At 44.9% G+C, this 16,573-nt stretch overlaps 1 protein-coding gene across 1 annotated transcript in view; it reads left to right on the top strand.

Annotated features, from left to right (window-relative positions):
- vwa8 (von Willebrand factor A domain containing 8) overlaps positions 1–16,573 on the top strand; it is a 61,963-nt gene that overhangs the window by 15,007 nt on the left and 30,383 nt on the right. The window contains exons 15-29 of the mRNA XM_069663552.1: positions 78–267; positions 379–456; positions 543–658; positions 744–844; positions 1,218–1,324; positions 3,605–3,676; positions 4,743–4,819; positions 7,190–7,265; positions 7,573–7,708; positions 8,201–8,320; positions 8,849–9,054; positions 12,340–12,491; positions 14,776–14,884; positions 15,404–15,542; positions 15,640–15,827. Coding sequence (XP_069519653.1) covers positions 78–267; positions 379–456; positions 543–658; positions 744–844; positions 1,218–1,324; positions 3,605–3,676; positions 4,743–4,819; positions 7,190–7,265; positions 7,573–7,708; positions 8,201–8,320; positions 8,849–9,054; positions 12,340–12,491; positions 14,776–14,884; positions 15,404–15,542; positions 15,640–15,827 — 1,867 coding nt within the window. The remainder of the gene's footprint in view (positions 1–77; positions 268–378; positions 457–542; positions 659–743; positions 845–1,217; positions 1,325–3,604; positions 3,677–4,742; positions 4,820–7,189; positions 7,266–7,572; positions 7,709–8,200; positions 8,321–8,848; positions 9,055–12,339; positions 12,492–14,775; positions 14,885–15,403; positions 15,543–15,639; positions 15,828–16,573) is intronic.

Below are 16,573 nucleotides of genomic sequence, written 5' to 3'. Positions count from 1 at the left end.
ACACACACACACACACACACACACTCTGGCACCATGTGCATCTGCAGACCAAGTGTAACTGTCATTGTGTGTTTCAGGTCAATCTTCCCGATCCATCCGTCGTTCAGGGTGCTGGCCCTGGCCGAGCCCCCCGTTGTGGGTGCCAGTGCGAGCGGCGGCAGCAGCAAAGGACAGCAGTGGTTGGGTCCCGAGCTGCTCACTATGTTCCTCTACCACACTGTCACGCCCCTCGCCAAAGCAGAGGAGATGGGCCTCATACAGGGACTGGTGAGACACGCTCACACTGAGGGATATCAGATGTATCAGATGTAACACTCTTACAACGTGCTCCCCGTATCCAACCTTTCTCAGTCCCTCTGTCTCTCTGTCTCTCTTCAGACTCTTAATGTTCCAACAGAAGCAGCAGAGCAGCTTCTCCACCTCACACACACTCTCCGCAAGACAAACGACCCCACAGTAAGTGCATGAAAATGTGCGCTCTAACATATTTGTATAGGTGTGTGATCCGAGTTAGTTATTTGGTCATGCATTTGCGTCTCCAGGCACAGTCTCTGGCCTCGTCTCTCTCCACCAGGCAGCTGCTGAGGATCTGTCGCCGTCTCTCGCAGTACCCTGAGGAGAGCATCGCTCACGCTGTCAATAAGGCGTGTCTTTCCAGGTACACAGTCACATTCCTTGTTGCCGTCTTTATCCTAGCTGTGCCTCACTTTGTTAATGTTTTTATGTGTGCATGTGTATTTCAGGTTCCTGCCCAGCCTGGCCCGCGCCTCTCTTGAAAAAAGCCTCGCCAACTGCTCGATACAGGACACATTGGATCCTGCAGAAGACACCCGTGACTTCAGCTGTAAGATAAGATCTGTTCACTGTTCCTGGAAACATTTCAGAGAGTAGATCGTTTCTCCTGGCTCAGGCTGAAGTGTCAGTGGGACGCCACACATCGGATTACCAAGTCAGAACATTCTTGTATTTGATCTCAGAGTGTTTAAGTCGCTCAGAAAACAAGCCTGATTCTGGTTGGCAGGATCAGTTGTTACTTCCTGTGCTGAAGAACGTGTAAGCATCATTCAGTGTTTAAATTAAGGGCTGACGATGTGTCAGGAGCATAAATGACAGTCTGGGGTTAAACTGGAGGAACTAGGTGTTAAAGAGGCGAGCTCAGCTCCGCAGACTGCGTGTCAGAATGTGTCACATCACACACCTCTCCTGTTTGTCTCCAGGTAAGATAACAGACGGTATGCTGACTATTGGTACAGTGTCTGCTCCCGTCTACACCCCCAACGAGAAGATGAAGGTCCCGGACGTCCTCTTCTATGATAATCCTCAGGTAATTTCTCACTGCCCTACAGCCAGATATACTCAGAGAGACACATGTTCGCTTGAACAGTGAACGACAGCATTTGTGTGATTGTGACAGCGTCCCAAAAAAGACGTTTATCTCAGGACATGACCCAGATTTGATCACAAAGCCGGATTAGAAACAATAAAGAATAATCCATTGCTTTTGTTTATTTTCTCTCAAACTAATAAAATCCTTGATGTGTTCTTCAGCGCACAGTAACATTCATGGTGTTGGAATGAGGCCAAGCAGCAGAGGAAAGATCCTACCCCTTTCCCCTCTCATTCCTCTCTCTTCCTGGGTCTTAATAATAACACGTCCTCCTGCAGCGTGTGACATTATTAGATCACGCAGGATTTTCATTTTAGTTCTGGTATTAGAAGAAATATTGTTTGTTTTTCCTGCTAGGCCTCTTTCATTGGAGTCACAGTGCTGCTTCTGTGTCTGACTTCTGATTGGTGTAATTGATGGATTTATCTGAAGAGAAATCAAAGCGTGTGCAGCCAGAAAACACCAATCCTTGATTTTCTAGAGGGACTGTGGTTAGCACGTAGCTGTGAGCAAAGGTCGTCTAAAGTCAGCACAGCACTGATCTCGTGGGACGTGGATTTAACAACGGGAAGTGTTCTGCTTTCAGTTTGTAGTACGTTTGTGGTCCGAGTGATATTGATCACTCATGTATCAGCAGGCTGCGGCGTGTGCAGTAGAAACTGTCCATGTGGAGAGATAACATAATCACGAAATCACGGCTCCCATCAGCGTCATCAGACAACGATTCAGCTTCTTATTCATCTCTATAAACAGACATCTGCGTGCTAACAGCTAACAGCTAACAGCTAACAACCTGTTCTTGATCAGAAATTCAACTTAAGACAAATCTGCTTGACCCTGTGTCACGAAAGCCGTTCAGCGTTTAGATTTCCTGACTTCCTTGAATGCATCAGAAACTAACGTCTCATGTTAAAGTAGTGTCCTTCTCCTCTTGAGGACAGACCTGACAAAGCTTCATGTTGTTCCTAATCTGCATCATGATGTTGTTCTTTCAGCAAACTGAAGAGCCGTTAATTAAAGTCGATCACAAGAGAATCTGTTTCTGTTTGGGCTTCATCCCGCTGCAGTAAGCCAGAGTGCAGCCTCTGTGTAACTTCCTGTTTACAGTGAGACTGACACTCAGCACAGACAGGTGAACGGGCGCTCCTCCGGGGGATGGGACGAACAGAGAGATGACAGCGTTTATTTAGCAGACACATCTGGAGGGAGGATTTACCTTTGATCTGAACACACGGTCGCTGCTCGAGCTGCTGACTGGACTGTAAACAATGCAGCGCACGGAGGAGGACGTCTGTACAAGTTCGCAGTCATCCTCTGAGGATATATCGTCATCAGACTATAGCCGATGGGTTCTGAGATTGGAACAGCACGTACCTTAAATGGATGTATGTGCAGGATGATCTCTCAGATGAAGAGGTTGTTCAGACTGGGTGGTGAAAATCTCACGAGGGAGATGATGGAAATAGAAGTATTAAAAGTGTCCCTCTGAAGGACATTTCTGCTGGCTGAGCTAACTGAAGCTCACCTACAGTATTTGGGAGATAATAAAACTTAAATATACTTAAATAAAAGAGAAATGTGGTGGAAATGATGGACGTTAACTTTGCTTTCATGTGTAAATCAGTTGGATGGGGAATGTGCAACTTTCAGGGTTTCAGGGAAAATGTTTGGGACATTTGGGTTTGGATAAAATTACCCTGCAGGTCAGATGTCAGAGACATTTACACACATATTTGTGATTTGTCTGATCCCCATCTTATCGGCGACTAAACCCAAGTGTGACCAAACACCGATGTGCCTCGGGAGGAACCAGCTAAGGAAAATGACACTGACATCCTCAGGCAACTGTGATGACGCCATGTGACCCAGATTCATCTCTTTCCCACTCTCTGTCTCTCCGTCCTCATTCTGCTCTGCTTGTATTGGAGACTGAAATTAAAGTGGAAAGGGTGAGATCGGATGAGAGCAGGGAAGATGCCCTACTTTATTACTGACCTGTTTTCTGGTGTAAAAAGCGAGGAGAGCAGAAGGGAGCAAAACCTCCACGTTTGGCGCACAACCCGTGTTTATACACAGAATTGATCCTCAAGCAGGGGCAACAGATCGTCTTCCATAATGCTATTCTTCACAACGCCCATCTGGGTTCAATCGATGTGTTTAGGTCCATAAAACTGATCATAATTCCTGAGCTGTTTGTCTGTTTGAATCTCTCCACAGCACATGATGGTGATGGAGGACATGCTGAAAGACTTCCTCTTAGGAGAGCACCTCCTCTTGGTGGGCAACCAGGTGAGTCACATGAGAAACATTCAACTTCCTGCTTTACTGAAAACCCCCCGCCTCAAGGAAATAGCCTTAGTCCATAGAGGTGCATGAAGGAAAGACTTCCTACCAGCTTCCTACCCCTCATGTCACCCGCCTACCTTACCCACTCACACCTCACTAAGGAGACATAAAGCACTTCCTTGCAAATCTGACCATGCATGAGCCGTCAGAGCGACTCACTGGACATCTGAATGACCGTCAGAGAGACTCGGCAGCCGTCCAGCAGAGGCAGGCTCTGTGGGAGTCTCAAAGAACAGCTCCTTTCAGAATGAAGCACCATCAAATGTTACGGGACACACCCTGCTCACCCTGTCTCACTACTTCCTCCCCAAAGATGGAATAGACACCTCTCTTTGTCCCTACAGAGATGGACCTGTTCGTTACAGAGGAACATGCTTGTTTAAAACCAGCCGTTACATCACTCTTCAAAGTCTCCACTGACAAAAACAGCGGTGTACATGTGTGCAGGCTCGGGGGGGCTCAGCCTTTCTAAGATACAAGCAGGGGGGGCTCCAAGGAAATGAAACCACTGATTTAACCAATCAGATCAAAGTATTCGCTGGACGACCGCTGCCTCAATCTGTCATTCTGTTTGTTTTATTTTGTGTTACACAATTATTTTGTTGGTTCGGCATAACACCAACAAAGTCATCGTGAAAGACGGCGACGAGAACTCCCGTGTTCTGTGAGGTTAAATGTTTCTGTTAATGGAGTCTGGTGGCTTTGAAGTGATTTAAAGGCTGTTTGTAGTTCAAAACAATCACGTCCCTCTTCAACAAAAAGGCCCGTCTCTGTAAGGATCTTTTCTTTAATGTAATCGATTACACTCTGAGCCTGTCGCATTTTCCTCCAAGCATTACTGTGCAGCCATCACAGCCTGTGTCGTGGCTGCTGCCTGAAGCAACCTGCTGGATCAATGACATCTTTTTGAACCTATAAGTCATGTAGAGTCCTAAATGTGTGAGACTGACTTCATTACATCATGCTGGTTGCTAAATGTTTGCTTTTGTGTGTGTGTGTTTTTCCACAGGGCGTGGGTAAGAATAAAATAGTGGACCGGTTCCTGCACCTTCTGAACAGGCCCAGAGAATACCTGCAGCTGCACAGGTGAGCATCAACACGTTATCAGCTACTCGAGCTCAACATGAATGTGTGAACTTGGAGAAATGAGCTAAACTGTCAGACGCTGTTGCATGTGTGGAGCTTCTGCAGGCCGCCTCTCTTCTGTCTCAAACTTTCTCTGAATCTCTTCTTCATAAAAAGCAGAATAGATCACGTTCACCGGCTGCAGAATAGTTCACAAGTTCATCATCAATTATCCCATGAGGGACATTAAAGTCTTTTTATGCCTCAAAGTTTGCAGTCAGGCTCAGCCCTTTGCTTCAACACTGCGTCTTCAGGGTGATCATCACCTGATCGGGCCCTGTGGCCGACCGACCTTTTGTTGGTCAGTATCTTTACGTTTGTTTTTCAGCTGTGACATTGTGCACAGAGCATCGTCCATTGTTCACAAGGTTTCTGCCAGAGGACCAGTTATTGCAGAGGTCTCCTCCCCAAAACAGTTGTGATTAAAACAGTTCCAAGCACTGAAAGAAAAACATAAAAGATGCAGCGTTCTCCATGTCAGGAGGGGCTGCGAGCTGAGCTGCAGTTAGCTTGTTTCTGAGCTCGGTTTTAGGTCCGGAAACTTTCAGTGCTCGTTGTTCACACGGTTCTAGGTTGAAGCCAAATCATCCGCAGGGTCTCCTTCTGTCCAGAAGTCACAGCCCTGATGATTACAACCAGTACAAACGCTGAATTTAGCAGTTTGACAACAAAGATTAGTTTTTAATGCTGCTCTTTGGTGGGGCTTCGAGTGGCTGCTGCTAACCTCATCTTTTTCTCTGATGAGTTAAGATCTGGACGTCACACGACTGAATTCCTTCATTAAAGAAACTACTTTGACGTCCCCCTGAAATGTTTTCATGTACGGCCAACAGCAGGTGTTTTTGGATAAACGTGCACCTTACAGGTAAAACCTGAGACTCGTATAGGCTGATGTAAGAGTTTGGTGTGGCTCTGAACTGAAATTAAAAGAGAGACTAATCTTATTGGGCTCTGTCGGGTAGAGCCCGAGACATCACTTACTGATGCACCGAGTGCTGTCAGCGAGCTCTGAAGCCTTTCAGCAGCATAAATCACAGATTTTCTTTTACTCTTCTCGTAGGAGGAACAAAACCTCCAAACCGTATTTAAGGGAGATGAGAGCAGCATACATTTCCTCTCACCACCCTGCCAGCTTTAGCTTCCCATCTGAGGGTGCCAGAGACTATTTTGGCCCTCAGTAAATTAGGCCATCCTTCGCAGGAACGAGGACTGCACATGCCCGTAACGCCCGAATTAAAGAGGAACCATTTGAAGAAGTCCTTGTTAGCTACGGTTCACTTCTTCTATAAATACCCAACCGATTACACCTCAGGAAAAATTAGGTCATAGTTGCTCATCCATAAATCGAAGTGTTCTGTGCCGTGAAATCAGCCGTGTTGTTGAATGTAGATCAATCAGAGGGAGAGATGGGCCTCCGATTGATCTTTGCACTAATAAGACGGCAGGGGTTCACGTGTCGATGACTGTGATGGAAGAACAAACAGAATGTCAATAAAAGTCGTGACTTATAAGGTTGGACTTCATGTTCGTACATCGGAGGCAGATATGAGGCCGAACTTTTGTCAGCACAGCAGCACGTCCTCGTGTAAAAATAGCCATTTCTTTTACTCTCCGTCTGCCTTTAAGTGTAGTTTCTCAAAGTCTAATGAAAGTCGAAGTGGAGCAGAGCATGCATGTGTCCTGGTTAGCTACTGTAGCAGCAGCTAATATTAGAGCGGGGCAAAAAAGGAAGATCTGTGCGTGTGGCTTTTGGGAGCCCGTGACTGAAAGCCTACAGAGATGTGGCTCAGAAAGGAGAGAGAAGCAGCCGGCCAGGAAGGAAAGTGGGACAGCTTCTGGGTCACTGTGAGAGATCGAGGAGAGAGCGCTGTGCAGAGAGATGTTCAGAGAAAGAGGGATAATTCTGGATGGAACTGGGGAATCAAAGTGTTTTTAGGGGATGCTTTAACGTCATGTTTGTGTTGGCACAGTGTTACTGACACCCTTTTTCACCTGCCTGCAGCTCCACTGACCGAGGGGTGTGGGGGTAAAGAACCTGCACTGCATGGAAACCATAAATGCAAATGTATTGTAGACAGACCTGTTTAGTGAAACCACCTCTTGAGGTCAAAGCAGACCCTGCTGAAGCTACACAGTGTAGAGAGCGAACCGATTAACTAGTGAGACCTTGAAGATTTCTATTCATGACATAATCATTTCTCTGATTTATCATTTTTTTGACACCATAAAAATGAAATGAAAAGTTTAGTAAGATGTTTGTGCAAAGACTATCTACAGTGTAACACGCTTATTGTGCATGTGCGTGTATAACTCTGTGTTCTGCTGCTTCAGGGATACGACTGTGCAGACTCTGACCCTGCAGCCTTCAGTCAGAGACGGCATCATCCTGTACGAGGACTCACCTCTGGTCAGTTGGGTAACACACACACACACACACACACACACACACACACACACACTAAGCCTTGAGTTTGACATTTTGGCTGTAAACATTTGGGGTGTTTTTGCAGCTTGATGTGACCATATTTGTACAGGAGGGGTTAGAAAACGCTAAGTTAACAGCTAACGCTACAGCTAGCTTGGTTATCTTTTCTGAGCTATTCTTTCCCTGATGAGTTCATTGAAATAACCCACAGCTAATTAACTTAAAAACACAATAATGAAAATATCTGTCCATGTTTACACAGAGTATTTGTGTTTGTGTGCGTGTGCAGGTGAAGGCAGTGAAGATGGGTCACATACTGGTGATTGACGAGGCCGACAAAGCTCCCACTAACGTCACCTGCATCCTCAAAACCCTGGTGGAGAGCGGAGAGATGATCCTGGCCGACGGACGTAGAATCATCTCAGGTACACACAGACGTTTACACACACCCTAACGCCTCGACAGCAGACATGTCCCAGATACAGCGTGCAGACAGAAAAGTGGGACCATTAAATGGACGAATTGAGGATTGGATGTCCCAGAATACAAACGCATCAGGTGCAGGCCACTAACGGAGGCTTAAGATAAAAGCCTTTCTGGAAAAGTACCAGCAGAGTTTGGATCATTTTGGAGTGTAAACCTGCAGGTTTTCCAAGATATCACAGGAGCTGCTGACAGATTCTCCGTCCCTGTGAGGCTCGTTCTCCCAGAGGAATGTAAACAGAACCCTGAGACTTCATAAACACAAACCTCAGACAGCTCCTGATGCTATCAGCGCAGCAGAGGTGTGTGTGAGACTGACTGTACATTAGAGCATTTAGCATTAAAAAGAGTGCAGAGGAGGATTTAGATTCAGAAATAAGTTGTGTGAGTGCTGCTTTGGTCATGTACTAACCGTCGCTGTGTCTCTGCCTCAGATCCACGTGAAGCCAAGGGGAGGCCCAACAGCATCGTCATGCACCCAGACTTCAGGATGCTGGTTCTGGCTAACCGACCTGGCTTTCCGTTCCTGGGAAATGACTTTTTTGGAGCTCTAGGTACAAACACATGCACAACACCCACAACCTGCAGCAGGGGAGCGGGGCACTAGCTTCAGATAATATTTGAAGTGTCCAAAAGCATTAGAGAGACGTACCTGTGTGTTTAAGAGTAGGATGCTTTTTCCCTGAAACAGCTGTTACATCACTCTCTTGAATGCAACCAGACTCCATTGACAAAACCACTGATTTGTACCTTGTAGAGCTCAGGAGTTTTTGGTCTACCCCTGCTGCACTTGGTGTGTTTTTTTATATTATATGTAACACAGATTTTGTGTTTGATCCAAAAACACAAACTAACTTATTGTTAAAGGCGGCAGTAGATCTGCTGCTCTGTGTTCAGCCAGGGAAAGTCACTGTTTTTGTCCATGGAGTCTGGTGGCTTTTTACAGAGGGAGGAAACAGCTAAAGGTCTGTCTCTGCACAGTCATACACTGCTTTCCTGAGAATACAAAGAGCTACACAGAGTTTAAATATTGAGCCGCAGTCACTACAGGAAAGGATGCTGACTGATTGTCCTCTGAACAGGTGACATATTCAGCTGCCATGCTGTGGACAATCCGAAGCCCAAGGCTGAGCTGGCGATGCTGAAACAGTACGGCCCCGACGTTCCTGATGCCACCCTGCAGAAGTTGGTGGCCGCCTTCGGAGAGCTGAGGTCCATGGCCGACCAGGGCACCATCACCTACCCCTACTCCACCCGAGAGGTGGTCAACATCGTCAAACACCTCCAGGTGAGAAGATTTTAAACGTACACACTCACGACATGTCCTAAAACCTTCTGACACTTTTGCTTTTTTATTCTCTCAGATTCTGTTTTTTTATCTGATAAATGATTCATACAGAAAATGTGACCTTAATCCTGCACTGCTGGATACCTAAATAATGCAAGAGCACAGCTGTGACACAGAGGGGAGACCGTGTTCCCGCCTCAGTCTAGACTGAAGAGGGCAAACACACACAGACAACTCAATATAGACTGTAACATAAGAATGAGCATCTGCAGTAGTTGGAGGGAGTTGCACTGGCACTGGGCCTGGTGAGGCTGGAAAACAAGCCACATGTGAAGGAGGGGAGAAAAACCGGCTATAACGGAGACTTTATTTTCATCGCTCTCTCCTGGAAAGAGTTCCAGCATTGCACTCGGCTGAAAATACAAAGTGTGTAAAGTCAGATTATTTCGTTTCTGTTGCTGTTGACCATCAACAAGCACGTCTGACGGAGGATACAGCAGCAGGGAGAGACGCTAACATTTAAAGAACCAGCCCCAAAGATCTCTGAGCCTCTAACTGATGTGGTCACAGAATATTTTTGTTTCTTGAATCGACTTTTTTGTAAAAACAAAACAAAAATCTGCATTTTAGTGCAACTTAAAACAACTTTCAGCATTCGGATATTTAAGTAAAAGAAAAGACATTAACAGAAGTCATTTTATTTATTCAGATAGAAGATTTAAATCTAAGGCCTACACCGAGCTTAATGGGAAGAGCAGGCGCCCCGTATACAGAGGCCACAGTCCTCCATGCAGCAGCCGCAGGCTCGACTCCCGCCTTCGTCCCTCTGCTGCATGTCACCCCCCACTCTCCTCTCTGAATAGTTCCTGTCTCTCTTCAGCTGTCAATAAAAGCAAAATGGGCCAAATAATCTTTAAAAGATCCTTGTAACCACAACGCACATCTCTCACAGTTTGCACTAATCCCCCCAGGCCTCATACAAGCTCTCTCTCTCACTTCTGCTCCGTGTGCAATAAAACCAACATGACATGCACTTTAGATTTTCAACAGCATATGATAAGGTGCTCCAATCTGCCAGGTCGAAGTGTGAGAGTCCAGGTCAACTGAAGGGAGAAGGCAAACAAAACAATAGGCAGCGGTCCACCAGGCCATGACTCATGTCGCACGCTGCTGTCGCCTCTCTTTGTTTCCTCTGTATTTTCTGTATCTCTGTCGTCTATAACGTTTAGAAGAAGAGAACAACATGTCAGTTCAAGAGGGGCGGTTGTGAGATGCAGCCACAGAAGGAAATGTTGAGTCGGGGTAAAAGAATAAATCTTCTTCCCTCATTATTCAGAGCCCACAAATCTGACCCACAAAGCATCGTTCCACATTAGCACATAGCTGTGAGTAATTACGGTGGTGTCTCTGTTACATGTGTGACATCATCAAAGAACATAAATAATGCTGGATGACGTCATTCAACTCAACTTTGGATTTAAACGCTGTGAAACAACCAAAACGATTATGATGTATTGATTTATATATATCATTTTGTCAAGCAGCGAAACGAGAACACCCCTACACAAGCAGTTTAATTATATTTGCATTAAATGATCATGGTCTGCACGTCCCCCGGTCTCCTTGTGGTCATTAGAAGCACACAGCCCATAGAGGATGGAAAAACACCAGAAGAAGAAGGCTTAAGAAATTAAGATTGCAGCTTGCACTACTGAAGATCAATAATTCAGTGCACAGGGACGAGCTGCTCTTATGTCTGATTTCCCAAATGGCCGCCCTGTTCTGTCATCAATCACCACCGTTATTGACATGTGCAGGAGTGAGACAGCGATTCAGTCGAAGTCTAAATCGCTTTTTTGAGCCAGTGTGGAGCCTAATTACCTTTTCACATTCAGTCATAAATATACCTTTGTGGTAACTGTGGACCCAGGTCAATTCGGCCCCGTACTCTTTATGTTAAATTTATGCTTCAGCTGTAAGCAGTTGGGATAATTCTGCTATCGACAGTGAGGATTATTTATAGAGCTAATATGAAGGTCTGAGAGGGCAATTATGGTCCTAACAATGCCCCAGGATCCAGAGGGTCACACTAATGTTTCCAAGTAGTATGTTTATCCACAGTTATCAGTTTATTTTGACATGTTTTAATGTGTAAATGTATAAAATACAACATAATCCATTTGGGCGATTACAGGCTGTTCAGATGCGTCCACTAAAAGTTCTTGTTGTTTCCACTGACAGGCTCAGATTGTTATTCTATACAACACAACCACAAACAGACGTTACATCGCTCTCTGCACACACACCAGACTCCATTCATAAAAACACTGATTTTACTGGAAAGAACACAGGAGCTGCTGGTGTACTGCTGCCTCCATCCACTGAGGTTTTTGTGTAATTGTGTGTTACATTAATATTGTGTTGGATCGAAACTAAACACAAAAGTCACACAACTACACAAACAAACTGATCGCCAAACTGACAGCTCCTGTGTTCTGGAAGGTTAAATCACTGTTTTTATGAATGGAGTCTGGTGTGTGTGCAGAGAGCGATGTAACGTCTGTGTGTGGTTAAAACAATCATCTTCCTCTGTAACAAAAAGGTCTATCTCTGTAGGGATCCTTTCTGTCATGTTGTCACACACTTAGAAGAACAATCTGAGCCTGTCAGTGGAAACAACAAGAACTTTTAGTGGATGACCTTTGACCCATCAAGGATTATGTTGCAGCTGTTACAGCCCGTTTCACTGCTGCAGGATGAACACATCTACTGGAGTAATACCAGAACGTTTTGTACCTTTTAGCCGTTAAAGATGTGCTGCAGGTTTAAAATAACAGAATTAAGTGGACGACACGGTGTAGTAATGTCTTATCTACAGTCGACTGAATTATTTTACATTTTAGTAACTTGATCTGTTTCTTGACCGGTTAAAATGAAGCCTCTGTGTCTGCTTTAGATTACACTATCTCCCCTTGTCTCTGTTTCTCTGCCTTTATTGTCCATTTACAAACGTATCACCATGGTAACTGTACAATATAGAACATTTATTGAGGCAATATATAACTTTTATCTCCCTTATTATATCACAAACACAATAACTAAGGCTGGGGCAGGAGAGAGAGACTTCTAGAGATGAGTTACCTTCTAGATAAGATGTCTAATTCAGGAGTGTGCCCCTTTGTCGACCTCTGGTTTAAGATTATAAATCATATTAACTCTATTTTCCTCTCTGACCCTCTTCCCTCCTCACTCCTCATTTCCTTCCCTCCTCCTTCCTCCCTGCAGAAATTCCCTGACGAGGGTCTGGCCAACGTGGTGCGAAACGTCTTCGACTTCGACTCCTACAACAAAGACATGCGGGAGGTTCTGATCGAGGCGCTGCACAAGCACGGGATTCCCATCGGAGCCAAGCCCACTTCTGTCAACCTGGCTAAGGAGTAAGACATCTGGAGCACAAGGCACTCGGATGATACACACACGCACATTAGAGACACAATGTCAGAGTGTCACCAGTTACAGACACCAGTCAGAGGGGGGCTTTGGATAATAGATGACGTGGGATCTGACTATGTTATGAACCTCATTAATATAAGGCCAGTGCAAAGCCTCACCGTTGGGCCACTCCTGTCAGTCAGAGCTCTTAGTCGGGGATAGAGCCGGCGGAGGTTTACTACCTGTGCTTCAGAGGTTACAGGTGCTGCTTACAGTGAGGCTACATCCACACTACTACGTCTGTCTTCATTAATGCCCAGCATCCACACTACTCCTGCTTTTTAGAGCTTTAGACCTTACATTTGTAACTTTAGGAAACCCACAGACGTTTTTTACTCTGAAAACTCTGAGGCTGGTTTAGGCAGGAGGAGGCAGACGGAGCATGTGTTACAAATCACTTCTTTTAACTATTGTACTTACTTCAGCAGCTGGAGTGAGTATGTTTCTTCGTTGGGTCCAGTATCTCGGTCATAAAAGCCGGCTTTGTAAACGCGACTGCCAAGTGTGCACAAATTGTCATGTTACATGTTTTTTAAGAGCGTGTTCGAGTGGCCGGAGATTAGTTCATCAATCACAGGGCTGACACACAGAGACAGACAACCTGTCACGCTCACACTCACACCTACGGTCAATTTTAGAGTCACTAATGAACCTAACGAGCATGTCTTTGGACTGTGGGAGGGAGCCGGAGTACCCGGAGGGAAGCCACGCATGCTTTATACGTCCGAAGTTTGATTCAAGCTAGGAACCTTCTCGCTGTAGAGCAGCGCTAACCTCTGCACCGCCGTGAAATACAACTTCATAATGAAAACGTAGAAGTGTGGATGTAACCTGATCATGTGGTGCACTCAGAAGAGAGGAACCCTTTCTTTGGGTTTCTTTGCTCGGTGAAACACTTTTATTTTTATAGCTGGAAAGAAGAGGGCACGAGTCAGTTGTGTTAAGATAAGGACCCCCACAGTCACAACCTGCTTTTTAATGCTTAAAACATTTAAACGTATTAGAAGCTGTGACTTGTAATTTTAAGCAGATTCTTAACAGGTAAGAAAAGATAAGAAACAACCCGACGATCAGTTCTGATTAATAAAAACTGTTTCTGTTGTTCTGCGATGGGACGATATTTAAGGTAGAACTGACAAATAATCGAATCAATACTAACAAAATAATTCCTACGTTGTTTTGTCTCTCTAACGGCTCCTCTGACGTCTGAATGAGTCCGTTTCTAACTTTTACAAGTGAAATCCTGACATGCTTGAAGTTGGCTGATTTTGTTCTAACTGGTTTTTAGACCTTGGAGGCTTCCATGAAGTCTCGTCATCACTGAAGTATTTAAATACTAATGTCCATATCACTGTCATTACCTCACGATTCCTTCAGAGGAAACATACGACTCTAACATCCACGTTGTCTCATAATGTACAGCTTTGTCTTTTAATAAAGGAAAATATTTGTTTCTTCTGTCTCCTGTGGTTTTATTGAAACATTCAGAAATAAACTTTTATAAATAACTCAAGTAAAACTTTGAGAGCAGAAACAAGTATTTTCCTTTAACGATCCGATAACTTATTGATCAGATGATCCGTTCCTCCGAGCTCTGAGCGTCTCTCGGGATCTGCTGGATCTTGTTTTGGTGCCTTAAAACCTTCTGAGCTGTTTTTATCACACAACAAATCCTGAACATAAAAGCAAATATTTTATGTCTTAATTCCCATTTTTGGACATGGAAAACGACAAATCGCTTCTCTTATGTATCTGAGTACTTTTCCACTCATTGAAATATGTATGGTTAGCGCACAGTCCTTCCTCCAGCCTCTTTATCCACTCAGTATTTCTGTGTGTTGTTGTTGTGCATATTTCGCTCCACCTGCAGCCAATAAGACTGTGGCTACAGTCCAGCTCTGATTCATTCTTCATACTGGAAGACCTGTAAACATCTGGCCAGACACAACAAGCCGAGCAGGGACTCACACGTAGAATCGTGTCCAACATAAACTGGCTTAACCTTCTGCAGAGACTGAGGGATTAAATGACAGCTTATTTCCATAAATCCTCTAATTAACCCGTCAGAAGACCGTTTTACTTTTAGAAGCAAAATTGTGACAGTAAAATGTTAAATCAGAAAGAAGCCAAATGTGTGCCAAGTTAAAAACCATAAAATCATCACTGCTTTATTTCTCTTTATACATGTACATCTCAGGCAGTTGTCACCATCACACCTTTAATCTTCAGGTTGCCCCTGCCGGAGGTCAAGATGTCCGGCTACTGGACGATCAACCAAGGTGGCAACGCTCGCCGCAAACTGCTCTGTCCCACCGAGACACACCCCATAGACATCAAGGTAAACACACTCAGAGAAAAACACTTAACGAGCATGTGTACAGCAGTGTGTTTTCCCAAAGCTCTCACATGTGGTGAAAGAGTCTGATTGTCCACCCCGAATCGCCCCGAGCCTCTGGCATACTGAAGGCTCATCAGGGAGGCTTCGGTCGGGTTTATGCAGTTCAGCGTCTAATGGTGAATTTTCAAAGCGCATAAAAAGTATGAAAATATTTCTAGAAACTATATATTTTTCCTTAAATAAGCTTCATTTTCCATAATTCTTTTTAGAGGAATTCCTGTATTTTTAAACCTTGACTTTGGAATTTTAAAACACCAGAATTCCCCGTCGTAGCTGACATGAGTTTGATGTGAACCAGTTTCTGTTCTGTATAAAAAATCTGCAGTTTCTCATCATATAAGAGGAGATGGTAGACGAGCTATTTTTTTTAGTATAAACTTAAGATATATTTAGTTTCATGAGTCGTATCAGCTTTAGTGTGAGTGTGTGTGTGCATGACTTTACCTGCTGCATTCCCAGGGCCCCGTGTTTCTGCGTGTGCAGAGTCACCCCTGCAACAGGCAGGAGAGCCGCGCTCTGAGCTTCAGTGAAGAGAAAGCACACTGGCAGATTCCCATGAATGAAGTCAACATCATCTGTGATGTCACCACCAAAGATGGTATACAGTCACACACAAACACTTCCAGCACTGTCACACATTTAATGTCGACATATGTTACAGAATGAACAACACCCTCTCTCTGTCTGTCCTGCAGACGTGCTGTACGTGGCCACGTGTAACCCCGTGTCCCTGTTCTCCATGAAGGAGCGCGGGGAGAAGATTCAGAGCATGGAGCTGTACGACGTCTTCCCCCGGACCGTCAGCGGCGTCTGGCAGCCATTTGTCTCTGTTGCTCCTCTTGGGAGTCCTCTGGACGGACAGGTGGTGCTGCACGAGGAGCAGGTCGGCACGCACACACACAAACATACACCTTTACCTGACATGTAGAGGGACTGTTTTCTGAAATCAGTGTACACCTACAGATTAATATTTGTTGGCCAAAACATCATCTTTTTATAAACCTAACCAGCTTCTTCTGGTGCCTGAACAAAACCAGGTGGTTAGGTTTAGGCACCAGACGTCCTTGGTTAGATTGGAGAAGGTTGTGGTTTGGGTGGATTAATACAGCTTGCCAAAGCGTGCACTATTTCCTGCAAAACATTATACAACATGGAATAATGCGTTTTCAGGGAGCCCCACCTTTTAGACTGAGGAGGCAGCTGGAGATAAAAGAAGGAGTCTCACAGTTAAAGTAGCTAACGTGAAACATTGATGATATGAAGGGTGGATTTATCAGCTTTAATTGTTGGTCATGTGTGAAAGCACACGTGATCAATATGTTGGGATGTGGTGAATTGAAGGTTGAAGTATTTACGTCACTCCAGCTCTCCTCACTCTCAGTGTTCACAAAGACTTCCTCTCTCTTGCTCTGATATCTTTGTAACGTGACACTTATGCAACACTGGCATTTAAATTTCTTTCAGAGGACGACCACAGATTCCTCACCGATCTAAAATAGCTGCACACAGGCCCGTTATAGTTTCTGTAAATGGTTGGTGGTTAGTGGTTGTTTGCTGTTTAACCTCACTCACCCCGTAAGACCCTGATCTATGACGGCAGAGCGTCAGACAGGAACAATGCATGTTAGC

This window comes from Semicossyphus pulcher, unplaced genomic scaffold (assembly GCF_022749685.1).
Source record: "Semicossyphus pulcher isolate SPU_LCO1_2020_fin unplaced genomic scaffold, fSemPul1.0.p SCAF_15, whole genome shotgun sequence".
NCBI lineage: Eukaryota > Metazoa > Chordata > Actinopteri > Labriformes > Labridae > Semicossyphus > Semicossyphus pulcher.
The sequence above is the reverse complement of the archived record's forward strand: the minus strand, read 5'-3'. Positions and strand labels throughout refer to the sequence as shown.